General features: G+C 54.5%; 1 protein-coding gene across 2 annotated transcripts in view; it reads right to left on the bottom strand.

The window, feature by feature from the left end:
• Positions 1-16,575, bottom strand: part of RAB11FIP4 (RAB11 family interacting protein 4) — a 106,851-nt gene that overhangs the window by 21,519 nt on the left and 68,757 nt on the right. The window contains exon 1 of one of the 2 annotated variants that reach the window (XM_064495895.1): positions 15,487-15,753. The exons of the other annotated variant lie outside the window; for it this stretch is intronic. Within the exon in view, the coding sequence (XP_064351965.1) occupies positions 15,487-15,516 (30 nt within the window). The 5' untranslated portion in view covers positions 15,517-15,753. Of the gene's footprint in view, positions 1-15,486; positions 15,754-16,575 lie in introns of those variants that run through there. 2 annotated transcript variants of the gene reach the window in all.

Genomic DNA, 16,575 nt, shown 5'->3' with positions numbered 1-16,575 from the left:
TGGAAGCCAGATGTTTGCAAGTCGCAAAACCCGCCCTCTAAACATGCCAGGTGCCTCTTTGTTCCCCACCAGGGTTGTCTTCTGCCCACTGTCTTGGATGATCTCTCTGTGCATTAATTACACCCTTTAACAAGTGTGAAGATGACATGCTGCCTGGACAATGGAGTCCGTGAGGCTCCCAGGCTCTGACTCTCCACCCCCAGCCCTGGCAACAGCTCCACTCCCCAGGCAGTAACTGGAGCCAAAGAACAGCTCTGTGGGGACAGGGCTGGGTAAAAATAGCTCAGGCGGGCACCGGGCACATCCCAGCTTCCCCTGCAGACAGGCACCAGTGGGCACACAGGGACCCCCTGCAGGGAAGGTATGAGGGGAGGGATGGACACACACCAAGCTGAGGGTGAGGGAGAAGCCAGCCTGCTGCCTGGGTCGGGCTGAGCAGGCCTGAGGGGGCAGGCGGGGAGTCAAATCCCCCATAACCCTCCCAGCCAGCCAACAGCCCAGGAACAGGGACAGGCCTGGGCAGGGTCTCACTGGGTCTTTCTCACAGGTAGCAGAAGGTTCAGTTTAAGGAGCTAACTCATGGATGCCGATGCCCTAGGTCCACGGGGAGGGGATGGGGTTACCTGGACTGGGGTCCCTTACACACCCTGTGGCCACCCTCAACTGGGCTCAGCACTCCTGCCCCAACCAGGAGACCCCAGGAACAGATCTCAGCATAGGTGCCCCAACTGCTACCTCTATGTTCCTCATAAAGTGGACCCGCAGATCCCAGGAGGCAGACAACAGTGACAACCGGGTTTCCCCAGGAGCTTATTAGTCTCCAGTGGGAAATCCTGAGAGGGTTCGAGTCTCACATCGCCCCTGGAGGGAGGTGCTAAATAAACCACCCCATTTTACAGATGGGGAGACTGAGGCTCTCAGGCCGACTTGGTTCAGTTGTGGATCTGGCCTCCACCTGCTGTGGAAGCCCAGGCCAGTACTGAACAGAATAGAAAAAGTCATGCTGGTGTTTCTCCAGCACTCCTGGGCCATTTACACAAAGCCAAGGCGGTCATATAAGGAGTCCTGCTGCTTGACGGAAGGGGTGTGGAAGCCTGCACTGCCTTTTATTCGGGGTTTTAATTGCAACTCGAGCTATCTCTCTCCTTGATCTCACACCCTCCCCTCCACACTCACGCTACTGCTAAGATGGCATCACAGGAGCTTGAGGGGCGGATGGTGACGTAGCCCCCAGAAAACCTTTAGAAATGAGGGGTGTCAGGTAGCCCTCGGCAGCCAAACTAAGACCAGAGGTGGGCAGATCCCCCAAAGGGCAGCTGAGCAGAGGAGCTGGAAGTATTAAGAGGCTGGGTGAGAGGGTCTGAAGCAGATCCTGGCAGTGTCCACCCAGGCACTGGCCAGAGGTGTTTTGTCCAGCTGACCTGTGGGTCCGGTCTGCTCCAGAGGCCATGGGGCCTTGCTTCACTGGCACCAGAGCCTGAGACCACTCAAAGTCCATTCAGACCTTCTAACATCTCCCCCGTGTCCGAGTTCACTCACCACCCTTCTGACCGGGACAAGCGTCCCAGGAGCCTGCTGACAACCAGAAGGGCTGCCTGAGCTCATTGCCAGAGGGCGGTTCTCACTGTCCATGAACCAGCTGGCACCCTGGCTCGTGCATCCGCCCAGGGACAACCTGCCCGCATAAGCAGCACTTGAGTCCTGGGGGTGTGGGAAGGGCCTTGTGGTTTTCAAGCCCATGAGGCTATGGGTCAGACTCTGGAACCCCACTGGAAACACCCCTCTCACTAGGGCCACCCGTCCTGTCCAGGAGATGCTCTGAGCCCTCTATCCACACATTGCCGCTTCTATGCCAATGACACATTTGAGCGCATCAAACATTATCAGTTAAAAAATAAAAACAGGGGAGACGGATACAGCTTACTGGCAGGGTGCATGCTTAACACGTTCAATTCCCAGTGCCTCCGTTAAAGGAAAAAAAAGATTAAAAATGTGTTGCTAAAAGTCAAATGGAGAAAAAAAACGGAATAGAAAAATGCTTAAGTCATCCAAAAGGACTCAGGAAAAAGGAGGAAAAGAGCATCAAAGATGAGACTGGGACAAACAAAAAAAACCCAAATACTAAAGAGCTTAACCACATCAGTAATGCATTAAAGGTAAATGTAATAAACCAGCCCATTAAAAGACAAATATTCAGACTAGATTAAAAAAAAAAAAAACTACATGCCACTGACAAGAGACACGATTTAAGCATAAGGACCCAGATAGGTAGAAAGTAAAAGAACAAACTAACACAACCTTGTAAATCAACGATGCTTCAATAAAAATAAATACATTTTTTAAAAAAAGAAAGTTAAAATGAAAAAAGATACACCACACAAACACCAACCAGAAGTCGCAGGGTCTATATTAATATCAAAGTACACTTCCAGGCAAGACAGAGAAACATTAAAAAATGATTAAAAAATCAATTTAATAAGATGTAAAGATACTCTTAAGCATTTATGCATCTAATAACATAGTTTCAAAATACACAGAGCAAAACTTAGAACTGCAAGTTGGAGGTTTTTAACTCTCGTCTCTCACTAAATGACAGAGCAAGCAAACAAGAGAGTAAGAAGGGAGACAAGATTTGAATGACACAAGCTTGACTTGACACAAATAGAGCATTACCCCCAACAACTGCAGAATCACCCTGCAGATGACTGCAAGACACCCCTCCCCACCCCCAACACCTCCACACGGAGAAAACAGGCTCTTGTCATTCTTGCGCAGGGATCAAACCCAGCCCCGCTAACTGGAAACAACCGCGCACTGGCCTCCGGATGTGATACAGTATGAAGGTCATGGTATCACCTCCCACAGAGCCTTCACCGAACACTTAACTCTAATCAAGCCTTAGGTCCTCTACTAACCAAGACTGCGGGAGACAGAGGGACAAGCTCCACGCCACCATAGGGAAACAATCGGGCAGAAAGAATGTGGGGACCCTCTGCAAGACCACGAGCCTGGTCTTCTCCAAAAAAGAATGTCACAAAGAAGAGGGAGGGGGATTTTTTTTCCTAGACGAGTGGTTCTCAAACTTCACTGTGCATCAGAGTCATGTGCAGGGTGGGGCGGATTGTTAAAATTCAGTGAATCAGAGTTTCTGATTCAGGAGGCCCGGGGTGAAGTCTGAAAAATGTGCATTTCTATAGGTTGCAATGTTTTGTGGGGTTTGTTTTTTTTAAGTGCATTTCTAATAGGTTGTCAGGTGATGCTGATGGTCCCAGGACCACACTGTGAGAACCATGGTTCTGGATTAACCAGAGACATACGCTGTTATCCTTGATTAGATCCCGGTTCAAGCAAGCTTGCAAGCAAGCAAAGTTAGGGGCCCCCACCTAACTTTTGGGGACAAACAGGGAAGCTGTAACATGGACGAGACATTGGGTGATGTTAGGAATGATGCGTGATTTGTTAGGTGTGTTGATGGTACCTAGTTATGGAGAAATGCCCTTAGTTTTGATAACGTCTTGCCTAATTTTATTTCAAACATTTCAGGAAGAAAACTTACAGAGACAAAGCGAACATGGTAGCAGCACTGGAGAGCACCTGGGGGCATATGAATTCTTAATGGTAACTTCTTCCTCCGTGACCAGCTCCATGATGGTCTCTCCTGGTGGCAAGGGCTGGACTGGGCTTCATGTGAAACACTGCAGGGTACTCTTGTGCCGCTGATGGAGTCGCGGCTATTGGAGCAGGCTGAATGGTGGGCTCTGGAGCCATGGAGGCTGGTGGGGGTGGTGCTATGACCCACCGTAGAGCGTGGCCTGGGGCACAACCTCGGGGAGATGGCTTCCCATCATCAGTTCTTACAGGTCTGATTTTTTCAGTATGTTAGAAGGAAAGCTTATGTAGAGTGTGAAAGGTAGTTGCCCCGAACTGCCTGGACTCGTTAAGGAAAAGTGTAAAGTCTCTGACAAGTTTAGCTCCCTTTAAAAGGAACAATGAAAAGGGAAGCCATCCTTAAAGAATGCTATCCTGAAGGTGGCGTCAGCAGAAACAGGGAGCCCGGAGGACCAGCACAGCATCCTCGGGCAGAACAAACCCTCGAAAGTAAGCACTGAAGAGTGGGTGGTCTAGGTTACAAATGACCAGATCAAGAGGAGAGGGTGGCTCAAGCTGGAAGAACAACTGTCTCAACATCACTAGAAACTTTTATAAACAGAGCATCCCCGACGGGCCCCTCATCAACAGTGGGCCTTTGGTATCTAGTTACAAAGGCAGAAATGCCCTTAGTTTTGGTAACGTCTTGCCTAATTTTATTTCAAATGGTTCAGAGCTGCCTGCCCTTCACTCAGGCTCTCCCTGGATGCAGGCTCTGCACACTCCCCTCTTCCCACCCTTGGAGGACAGTACCAGAGAACCTTTCTGCTATGGGTAAAACCGGGTGTCTCCCCACAGACAACCAACGGTCTCTTAGAATATAACTGTACTTGGAGACAGGGTCTTTAATCCAATGTGACTGGTGTCCTTATAAGGAGATTAGATGTGGACACACACACACACACACAACCATGTGAAGACACAGGGAGAAGACAGCCAACTGCAAGCCAAGGCAAGAGGCCTCAGACGAAACCAACCGTGCTACCTGGATCTCGGACACTGGAATCCAGAATGATGAAGAAATACACTTCTGTTGTTTAAGTAGCCCTAGCAGACTAATACACATTCCGTTCCTCCTCCTCCTCCAGGAAGCCTTTGAGGAAATCCCTCAGCTCAGTCCCTATTTTTCACCCGCCCTCCCACCGGGATAATAAGAGCAAATTCCTTCAAGGTCCATTAAATTCAACCTCCACAGAGAATTCCTGGATCTCAAGAACCTCATCAAGAAACTTGGGATTTTGTTTTGTTTTGGGGGGTGGGGGGAGTCTCCCCTGAAAATAATTGTTGGCTTCTCTTCCATGATCACTTTGAGATCTTGCTGCTCCTAAAGAGACCATATTTTGCTGAAACTGAAGCTTGGTGGATCTACGATTGTCAGGCCGACGTTTCATAAACACTATCTACACATTACCTAAGCAAATTATTCCCAAGTTTCGTGTGTTCTCTCAACTGCATAGGTATTACGGTTAAATTTTAAGGAGAAGTGCGTGTGTGCGGTTCAGCCAGAGACATTTAAAACTGCAAAGGCAATTTCTGTTTGCCCAGGGCTGTATATAGTGTAGCTATGACATGAGTGTAAAAGTTATTTTGCCTAAACAGTGACTGGTTGACAAGAGATCAGCAGTTAGCCCTGGAACCACAGAGCCACAGACCCTCTCACCCTGGGTCAGGCCACCTCTGTGGCCAGCAGCGCTCAGTAATTGAGTGAGATATTACCAGTTTCTCCATGCCAGGCAGTATTTCTGGCTACTTGAAACTCAGGCAGACTTCTTCCCTCTGTTGTGGTCAGTTTGGGAAGGAGGGTGTTTTACCACTTGCTTGGCTGTGATGCCAGCCTCCCTCCGACATGGCCAGAACCGGAGTCTCCTCTCCCCACAGGCTGGCTGTCCAGGGTCAGTGATGGTGACCAGGACGCCAGGCAGATACTGCAGCTGAATGTGGCTAAGTGACCCATCTTCAAGGAAAACCCACAGGGGAGGTGGCCTCAGGGTCAACTTCTGCTCCCATGGGGACCAAACCCTCAATGCAGTGTAACTGCCCCAACAAAGCCCGGGGTCCCAGATATGAGCACCCCTGTGAACCTCCCTCCTGAGCAGAAACGATTCAAAGAGGCCACCAACCCTGCCCCACTCCCCGGCCCTGAAGTAGAGCCAACGGTCTTGATTTTCAAATGAGAACGTGGACTTTGGAGGCAAACTGTTGGGGATTATGAAAACAGAACTTAAATTGCTTCCACATCTGGAAACCAAACCCAGCAGCCAGCCCCAAGAATTCCAGGCATGTCAGCCTGGAGAGGCTGCAGGTCAAGGGAGGTGTTTCCTGTTAGCTGAGTCCCCAGCGTCCACCTACTCGGATCCATAGGCAAGACCTGTCCACAAGCGGCCGGCTGTGGCCACACCCGAGACGAAAGGAAAGGAACACATGGCTGTGCCAACCACGTGCCCCATGTCTGCTACATGCTTTACCGAGGTGGTCTCATTTTCTTCCCCCTAAAAATCCTGCAAGTAAATACTATCGCCTCCTTACAGATGAGGACTCGGTGCCCAGAGAATTTAACCCACGTTGCCCTGAAAGGACACTGTGATTTTGCCCTTTACACCCCCGTGTCATCACACGGAAAGGTGGAGCCCCGGGGACCTGAATCGGGAACCCTAACTTCCATCGCCCCCTCTAAATTCTCAAAAAAAGATTTCACAAGTACCCGCCTGGAAGCCCCGGTTCCCACCAGCCACTGTATCTGCAGCTCCCCTGAGAAAGCCACGGGCCAGGTAGAGGGCAACTCAGATGTCAGAAGCAAATTCACAGGCTGCAAGTTGAAAGAGGGGTACAACCAGGACTCTCCTGGCTCTCAGAACAGGCAGCTATTTTGGGCTACAAATTACAGCTTTTAAAGATGTGGCGGTTTGAAATGAGGGCTTAATTACTCACACAGCCAAGCGTTTGTGGGGCTTGTCTTGCGGGCTCCCTGTTTTATCATCATGATAAGAGGAGTTTAAAGTGAAGGCCTGAGAAGGGACAGCAGGGGCTAGCTGTCCTCTGAGAGCCCACCAGGGGGGCCAAGCTGCTTTCCTTCAGCAGGGCACCCCCAAACGAGGGGACATGACCCTCCCAGGGAGGGCACACCTGAACAGAGCTGACAATCTAAAGCTGGGGTGGGTACCCACCCCACCTCTTCTCCGCCACAGAAACCCTTGCACCTTGGAAGGCCAAGCAGGTGCCAGTGTTGACCCCCAGCCGATGGCCAAGGCTTCATCTGACCCGCCCTCTAGGAGCGGACAGATTGGGACCAGGCTCTGCTCCTGTCCACCTCACACAGCCCCCCTGCCAGGCCCCACTGGCTACAGAACCAGGTCCTGACTCCTCAGACCAGCACACCCATCCCCAGCCAGCAGTCTCAGCCTCAGGACCCGATATGGCCACTCCCCCTCCCCTCGGACCCCAATCTCCCGTTCAGCATTACCCCTCCCCACCCCCAAACGTCTCAACACGTGCTGTTTCTTACGCCAGAAACACAATTCCTCCCTGGGCCACAAATGCCTGTCCTTAAACCAGCCCCAGTTAGAAAGTCACCATATCTGGGAGGCCCATCCCCTCCCTCCACCCTCACCCCCAGCCCAGAATGGAGCGTCTAGAGCCCTACAGCCATCTGTGGGCACCAGGCCTCCAGCAAGCCCTGCCTCTGCTCCTGTGACTGTCCCTGTGACACCGGGGAAGGAGGCACATGCCAAGCTGGGGCCTCATCCCCACCTCCCTGCCCCTTATGTACCATTTTAAGGAGAGGAGAATCACCAAGCGGGAAGCTTTTGCATCCTAGCCTTGGCACGGCTAACCCACTCGCTCCCCCGGTCCCCAGCCAGGAGCTGTGCCGGAGCCCTGCCTCCCGGGGTCCCAGAGGGGCCACTGCACGGGCAGACACAGGCTCTTTGTAAGCGAAGTTCTGCCCCACTTCCCGCAGCTCTGTTTCCCTTAGGGCTGGTTTACTGCATTGCACCTCTCAGTACATGCGAGGGACTGAGGTCCACCCTCAGACCTCAAGGAGGCAGCCGCGAACCCCTGACCCTGTACACAAAACTCAGAAAGTCAGGCTACTGGTTTCATCAGAATCTCAGGAGAGGCAGAGAGTAGACCTTGGACGAAAACAAGGGTTAAGACCACTGCCTGCTCTGAAAGCCTCCCCCAGGGCAGCGTCTCTCGCTGAGCCCTGGCTCCCGTGGTCCACGCTCAGCTAGACATCGCAGTGTAGCTGTCTCCCGGGGCCTCACACTCAGCCCGCTGCCCTCCCCAGCCCAGTTCCTCCCTTAGCGAGAAGCCCCCTCGCCAACCTCACCAAGGTACTGGCTGCTCAACCCGTTCCATCCCCCTGCAGCCCAGCCAGGCTGCCCGCCACATCCTGTTCACAGAGGTAGGCCCAGTGTCTTCCCCCAGACAGTTCCCTGCCCCGAGCATCTCCATCTGTCTCAGGGCATTTACTTGGAGCAACACTCTGTCAGCTGGTGCTCCCAGAGCCCCTGGAACCTAGCTGAAGAAACACAAGGAGGTCTTAAATATTTGAGGAAGACTGGGAACGAATCCATCTATTAAGCACCTAGCATGTGCCGGGGGTTTCTGTGCATTGGCCACCATTCAGATGAGAAAATGGGCTTAGAGAGGTTAAGTAACCTGCAGAAGGTCACAGAGCTAGGGGGACTAGGATCTGAACAAGGTCTGGTTTTAAGGCAGCAAGGAAGGTACAAGAATGCTAAATCCTCTTGGCAATGGCAAGGTCCAACACTGAGCATGGCAGAGCCAGGCCACAGGGCAACGCCAGAACTTGGACTTGAGCTGCAGGTTGCAGGCACCACAGCACACTAGACCACTGACTACTGTCAGCTGAGGCTCCTGGGGCCTGTGCCACCCTGGCCTCAGGGCAGAGCCCCCTCCCCTCTACCACCAAAGGGAGCTTCAAAGAGGCTACATGTGGGAAGATTTTACAGAAAGTGAGAGAGGAAAGAGGTCTGAAAGAAAATTGCTAAAGGGAAACACATGTGAAGATGAAAACTCAGGCAAAGCGGGAGGAGGAGGGAAGGAAGGAAAAGATGATGCTCAAAGGTTGTAAACTGCATCAGGAAGCCAGGGTATGAAGGCCAGTTTTCCTCTATTACCTTAAGAGGCCAGGGACCCTCTCCCTGCCTTCATTCTGATCCAGCTGGAAGGAGTGTGACCTTAGATGGTACCCAGCGGGAAAGAAGCAGGGAAAGGTGCTTTGCACACAATCCTGATGACCGTGGAGCCATGACCTGCATTTGATAGGGGAAGAACTCGAGGCTCAGAGAGGTTGCTCTATTTTCCCAAGGTCACACAGCTTCTGAGCTGTAAACTGGAATCTGAGCCCAGGCTCATTCCCATGAATCACATCAATGTCCCCTCATAAACCCTCCCACCACTACAAGGTGGCACTACTTCCCTCCTTGAAGAAACTGGGCAAATTATGTAAGTTCTCTAGAGGTTACCTAGTTTCTGTGTTTCATTAAATCCAAGACGCCTTTTTGGTTTTAAGCACTGTTACGCACTGTTATTTCGAGTATACCAAGAAATGGCACTGTCAATTAAATTATAACACACCAGTGAATGTATGACATGCAATAATTCGAGATGTTAAAACGTGGGGGAAAAGTATGTCTTAGAATCTATAAAATACAGTGTGAGTAGATAGGCCATGTCCTGGGGGAGCAGGCAGCCTCTGGGAGTGAATATTAGTGGGGAGCAGGGAGTCAGTTGGTTCCCTGTGTGCGCACACTGAAGGGCAGATGACAACTCCATGCGTGCACACGCCACCCCCCAGTGCTGTGAGATCCTTCTTTGCTAATAACTCATGCAGTCTTGCAGGTAATCACACAACAATGTGCTGGCCATACCGGTCTTGTCAACAAGAACCCTCATTTTGCCAGAAGGCCATCAATTCAAGGTTACTCAACATTGTCAGCCACCGGCTGTCCTGACCACCCCCTCTGACCAGCCGGCCTGGCCAGCTTTGCCTCAGAGGAGCTACAGACCTCGGGGCAGCCGAGCCAGGCAGACAGGTAGGTTAGCTCCTTGGAAAACTACCAAGGGCAGTCACTTGCCATGGCTCGGTGGCTACACAGCCCACACCTTTCCACCTGGCCCCTCTCCAGATCTCCTGGGGCCTGCAGCCAGTCAGAGCCACAGTGTTTCACAAGGCAGATTCTGTGCGCCAGCAGCTGGCTTTTCCGGCCAGGCCCAGGAGGACAGGCAGGCAGGCCCCAGCTGGAGGTGAAGGACAGCAGGCAGCAGGCAGAGGTGCAGCCCGCCCCTCCTGGGTAGAGAGGCCACGGCCCCGGGCAGAGCAGGCAGCCTCTGGGAGGAAGGACAAGGTAGAGCCTCACACCAAGCCCCAGGGAGATGGCTATCACCTCGGAACAAGCTTTGCATCTCATTCACAGATTGCCATGCTGGCGCCAGTCACCCCATCCAGCCCCAGAGTCTGCATCTGCAAAAGCCAAGTTGTTTCATTTAAACACCCAGAAGCTGAGGCAGTGGAATCGTGCTCCTCCTGCAAAGGTCCTGGGGTGGTGGAGCTCTTCCCCTGCCACCTTCCTGTTTTGGGGCTGACATCCTCTCTGCAAGAAATTCTGTTAGGTGCGAAAGTTATCAGTCACAAGAATCAAACCAGCAAAAGCTTGAAGGAGCTAAAAATAACAGCTCACTCACATGCCAAGCACTGTCTTAAGTGCTTTTCATATATTTACATATTTGATCCATGTAACAACCTTTTGAGGAAGATATTAGCATCATCCTCTTTTTACAGATGAAGAAACTGAGGCAGAGAAGTTAAATAATTTGCCTAAGGTTCCACAAATGGTAATTGGCAGAGCCAGGATCTGAACCCAGACAGCCTGACTCCAGAGCCCAGGCCCTCGGGGACAGTGCCATCCTGCCTCTAGCTACCAAAGCGTCCATCAGATGCCAACCCAACAAGTCTCAGAGCCCACTTTGGGTGTTTCAGGTCACAGTGGCTCATTTTATCTGCACCATCACCCTAGGAGGTGGCTACTTTTATCACTTCCATCCTACAGACGGGGAAACTGAGGCTCAGAGATGTAGCTTGCCCAAAGTCCCACAACTAGCAGCAAAGCCAGGATCTAGACCCACATGTTTTCTGGCTCCAAAACTTTTTTTTCTACTTAAAGAAAATAGGAACTGGGTGGCTGAACACGAGATGAAGGCACTTGTGTTTTGAGGTGGCTATTTCTCCCAGGAAGGCAGGTAAGCAGGAAGGAAAAACTGGCTCCCATCCTCTCTCCTATCCTAAGAGGGAGAGGGAAGTCTGGCACAGAGAGCAGGCCCCGCTCAGCTCTTATCCCGAGTCCACTGCAGACAGCAGACAGCAGTGCGGTCACTTTTTATGGTAATTAGAGCACAGAGCGCAGGAGGGTGGGGGTGACAAAAGCTGACTCAAGAGTGAGAGAGCTCCCACCCACTCTCCCACACGCCGGTTCTGTTTAGGCCTTCCTCTTTTTGATCCCTTGAGACACAAAAGTTCCCATGAGCAGAGCCACAGATATTAATACTAACGGCCACAGAGCTTTGTTTTCATTTGAATCATGTTTACATTGCTGCGAAAGAACCCACTTGTCTGGGAAGATGAAGCAGTTTGAATCCATTAAAAAGCTGCCCAACTGTCGCAAAACTTCCTATTTCTTGAAGGAAGTCAAGAAGAGGGGGTTTAGGAACGTTGGTATGACTTGTACTAGCTGCCAGACGGAGTTGGGCCAGAGGGCACCCGGCCACCACCCGCTCCCCCAGGGGCTCTGGACCCCCAAGCCGCTTCCTCAGATGTCCACACGACCCTCGGAGGATGCCCACTTTCTCCTTCCCCTCCCCCTACACTCACACTCGGGGGGCCCTCGGCTAGACAGAGACTAGCCCAAAGCTGCTGCCCAGATGTGTGGGTGCCGCTGCCGGGCAACTACGCAGACCCGGGCCCAGAAGTGTGCTGCCACCTGCTCGGAGGTAGAAGGAGTGAAGACGGAGGCATCCCGGGGCTAAGGGAGTCAGGGAGCCCGAGGAGGAAGCAGAGCAGATGAGGGAGGGGCAGCCAGAGTATGGATGAGCAAGGGCTGCAGGCTCCTTTGCGGGTGCTGAGGGCTGGACTTAACCACACCTGCAGCGGCACTGGCCCGTGGGAACCGGGGGGACAGCCCCAACCTGCTCCGCCTCCTGAGACACAGCTTGACGGGCATCACCCAGGCAGTCCCGGCTGCTGTCGACTTGTGGGGTGGAAACAACACAGTCCGGCAAGAACTGTTTCCACGTTCATGCGGACACGCTCACCGGACCCGACACGGGCTGAGGGCAGGACAATCCACACAGCCACGGCCACATGCAGACGCCTCTCCCCAGGAAATGCCACCTTTGTGCTCAAACCCCTCAGTGGCACAGGTCTGAAGAGGTCAGAGCACTGAAATGCATCTTGTGCCTGGAGACTTTTAGTCTCAACTGCACTGCTGCTCCCCTCCTGGGATTCCAGGCTGTCTCTTGGCAGCATCAGGCGCCCCCTGCGCCTTCCCCGGCTCGCTCTCCCATCACCGCAGCCTCCCTGCAGGTCCTTGGACACGCCTCACCAGCCGCAGTCCCATCTCAGGCCTTTGCAGTTGCTGCTTCCTCTGCCTGGACCTCTTTTGTCAGAGGCCACATTCTCAGCAGAGACTTCCCTGCCCACTCTGTTTCAAACACAGCTGGCCCAGCACTGGCCAGGACCCAGTTTTCTCTCCTGCCATCTCTCCCGCAGCAGGTTTCACCTGTTTCCTGCCCTCTGCTGTCACGTGAGCTCCGTGAAGGCAGGGATTGCTGTCGGCTGTATCCCCAGTGCCCAGCACAGAATCCAATGTGAATCAGATGCTCAAATACTATTGACTGAATGAACGTCCTGTGCCAGGCAAAGGGCTGGGTTGGGGCTAGGAGAACAGACGTGGGGAGGGATCTGTGCCCAAGAAGCCACCTAATGGAAGAGGCTCTGGACCACAGCCGGCAGACATGTTCACACAACGTCCAGGACACCAGGGTAGATCTGCCAAATCAACATCAACACCCCAACTGTCCAGCCAGGCCTGGCTGGCCATGGGGCGGGACAGCTGTTAATCCAGCTGCAGGGAGACGGGGCAATAGGAAAACCTGAGCAGTCCCCCTCATTCTAGAGGCCAGTGATGAGTCAAGAACCAGAGGGGAACAGAACCTGACCCCAGGGATCCTGCATGCCCGCAAGGCCAAGGCACTGTGCCCCACTGCCAACACCAGGCAGCCGGCAGACCAGATAACTATGCTTCTGTTTCAAAAGGCAACGAGCCCTGTGCCAGGAGGACAGGGCACAGGGCCAGAGTCGGGGCTCTCCCTCTGCCCAGCTGTCCCTCCCCCATCTAAGTCCCTGAGTCCCTAAGGTGCCTGCCCCCCAGGAATTGCTCACCTGCTATTTTATTGGAAGCCTCTCCCACCTCCTCCACCCGCACTCCCTCCCTATCCACACCTAAAATATATTAAGTGATGTGAAACTCTGAAGCCCCTTAGAGCAGGGTCAGCTGTGAAACATCCCTTGGCATAACAGGACACCTCAGAGGAAGGACTGCAGCTCTAAGAAAGGAAGTTTCTAGCCACCTTGCTGAAGGGTTCAGCGGGTGCTGGAAGGTGAGAGCTGTGAGGACCTCAGGTGAACAGCTGAAGAGAAAGTCCCAGGTGTGGGGGAAGCTGGAGGAGGGGAGGGGGCTAGGAGGCCATGAAGGGGCCAGTGTGCTTTGGGGAGAGGCACAAATCCTCGGGGGGTAGGGTGGGTAGTAGACTATCCACCAGCAAGTTCTCAAGCTGCAGCCTAGTGCCCCCCAACCCTGACCCCAGGGCAGGCTGCCCCAGGCACCCTATTTCTTCTCCTTTCTGCCCTCCCTTGACTGAAAGTCCTTTCTATGGACAGGCTCCAGGCAATCTCTCTTACTGGTCTTCCTTGGGGCAAAGGTCATGCCTCCTGCCTGCTAGGTCATGCCTTGGCCTGGCTAGTCCCTCCCCTGGGCAGTGTTATCTCATGCTGGCCTTAGTCATCAATCCCACCACCTCCACCAAAGCCCAGGGTCCCCAAACTACAAAGCTGTCCTCCAGTAGACATCAGCCCAGGAGGTGCTGCCTGCAACTCCAGAAGAATCCAAGTTCTTGGCTGGCTTCCCTCACTCCCCTAGGCCACATCTGCCTGTGTGAAGTCACAGAGACCTCAGAGACAACCCAGATCAACTTTTGCCTGAGGGCTCGGGGGGGAGGGGGAGGGGGTGGTTGGGTCGGGAGCAATTCCACCCAAGTTTCAAACACCTTGAAGGCAGGGAATTAATTGTCTGCCTAGTATAACCCCTGGGCACATAATCAGCATTTCAGGAAGGCCAGCCCAGCAGGGTAAGGTTTGGGCCAGTCTATCTGGATAAGCTGGTGTCAGGTGGGTGGCAAGACCCCAGTCAAGGACAGTGACTCAAGGACTTCACCTAGCCTGGGTTATTCGGTTACAAGGAGGGAGATAGCGAGCCCTGCTGCAGATGTCTGAGATGCACACAGTTGGTACCCTCCCCCCACCCACAATCACTGTAACTACATTTCACCAGGGGGAAGACCTGTAGATGCCCCGTCCCAGGAGCCCCTGCAATTAGCACCCGGCTGCAGGAAGGGAGGACAGAGGTTCGGTGGATCACCAGGAACCAGCCCAGGGAGCTGCCACCAAGTCCTATAGGCTGAATGCAAGAACCCAGCCCCCTCACATTCCTTTGAGGAGACGGCCTATAAATCAGCCAGTCAAGGAACACTGGCATGCCCCTCATGGCCGAATGATGTATCCTCTAGCCATCTGTGGGAGAGCAGGTCAAGGGAGAAGGGGAAAAGACGAAAGAGGTACACTGGAGGGTGTGCTTTTGAAGGCGTCGGTCCCGCCCCCACCCGCGCCTGGGATGAGGCGCAAGGATGAGAAGAAAAAAGTCCGGAGCTGGAGCAGGGACCAGGTTCCCCCAGCACAGACACGTTTCTCCAGAGACCGCTTCGCCAAGACTACGGAGACGCTTGTCGCCGCAGAGAATAGGCTGTGACAACAGCAGCTACTACCGGGCCAGACCTGCCGGCTCTTAGGGCCCAGAGAGCTAAGAGCTGGAACCCCGCGCACACCTCCGGCCTTAGCAGCCTCTTGGCTGGGAAGGAGCAGGGCCCTGTCCCCCCCAAATTAGGCTGACCCTCCCTATTGCCCGGCAGAGTCCTTCGGAAAGTGGAGGAGAGCCCGCGAACAGCCTCGGTGCTGCCTCCAACAGTTACGGAAAAACTTCGCCAATGCACAGCCCGCTTCGGGACTCCGCAGGGCCAAGGGCAGGGAGCTGGGGCAACACCGGTCCCCGAGGAGCAGGCGCGCTGGGAGGGGAGGTGGAGTGCGAAGGTGGGACGTGGGCGCGGGGAATGTCCCAAGAGAGCTGTCCCGGCAAACAAGCCTCCTTCCCAGCCCACTAGAACCCCTAAAAACACTCTGAGACGGTGCGGAAGAGAGAAGCGGCCGCCTCTCCCGGGGCCCCGGGGCTAGTGCTCCCACCCTTGCACCTGGGCGCGGGCAGAGGGGCAGGGTGGGTGGCGGCCTCTCCTCCGAGGTCCAGCGAGCCCGGGCGCAGGTAACCCGACCTCCCCGGCCAGGGCCGAGAGGGTGGACCCTGCCTGGGCGGGAGCCGGCGCCCGGGCTGCGGGCGAAGTTCCGCGCTTCGGCAACTTCCCTGGTCTCGGGGCCGCGGGCCGGGCCAGGTGCGCGTGGCCGGAGCCCCTCCCAGCGCCCCCAGCGCCGCTTACCTGGCCCACGGAGGCCGGCGGGGTGCGCATCCCCCGTCCGGCCGCAGGTCGGTGCGCTGCGGAAAGACGAGAAGCCGGCGGGCGCGGGTCGGCGGGGCAGACGGAGACACAGCGGGCGGCGCGAAAGGCGCAGGAACAGTCCGGTCCGAGCCGCGGCTGCTCGCTGGATTGGGCATTGGTTGAAGGCGCCGGCCCCGCCCCCACCCGCGCCCGTTGCCGGGAGACCCGCGTGGGCCGAAGGGCTCTTTGTATCAAAGCTGCCGTGACATCACGAGGCGCCCGGGCTCGGGGTTCGAAGGGGCGGGGCCTCGCGACAGAGGCGAGGCCAGAGGAGAAGGAAGCGAGGCCTGGGAACCCGAGCCTCAGGGGGCGGGGCCCAGGTAACCCCGCCTCCTAAGGTAGGGGGCAGGTGCTGGGGCGGCGCCAATCATTGGCCGCGCGGCCGCGGGGCGGGCCCGGGCGACCCACCCCTGCCCCAAGGGGTAGCCTCGGGAGGTGGAGTTCGCTTGGGTCCTCCCGAGCCCGCGCCGCAAGGTTACCGCCGCCCCGGACCCGGGGTTCTGGGAGATGGAATTTGTAAGTTCGCGTGCCTTCCTGGCAAGCGCTGTGGCCGTAGCTGCCTGTTCCAGGCTACTCTCAGTTTGCTGTCACCGCTTCCTGGTTCACATTGCGGAACCGAACCAATATCTGCCAACCCCCAACCCCACCCTCGCCTCACACCGCCACCACCACCACCACCACCACCACCAGCCTGAGCCTGCTGACTCCTAAATTGATTCTCATCCTGAATCCCACCCACAGCTTTCCCATTATTTTTGTGTAAAGTCCAAGCTGTCTTTATAACCAGAATACAAAGAACGAAGCGGTAACAAGGACGGACCCCTTCTGTTGGATCCTAGTAAATGTAATTTGTCAACAATGTGCTCCCTCATAACTCTTCACTATGCTCTGGACTAAAAGAAGGCAAACTGTAAACCAACAAATTTTGCAAGTGTGGTTTCCCTTTGACTTGATGTTGCATTGTGTAACCGGGGAGGGTGGGGAGAAGATTTATCTTCCTAACTGGCTCTGGCCCATATGAAGCCACCT

The sequence above is a fragment of the Camelus dromedarius genome, chromosome 16 (genome assembly GCF_036321535.1).
Source record: "Camelus dromedarius isolate mCamDro1 chromosome 16, mCamDro1.pat, whole genome shotgun sequence".
Classification (NCBI taxonomy): domain Eukaryota; kingdom Metazoa; phylum Chordata; class Mammalia; order Artiodactyla; family Camelidae; genus Camelus; species Camelus dromedarius.
This window is presented reverse-complemented; position numbering and strand designations above follow the sequence as displayed.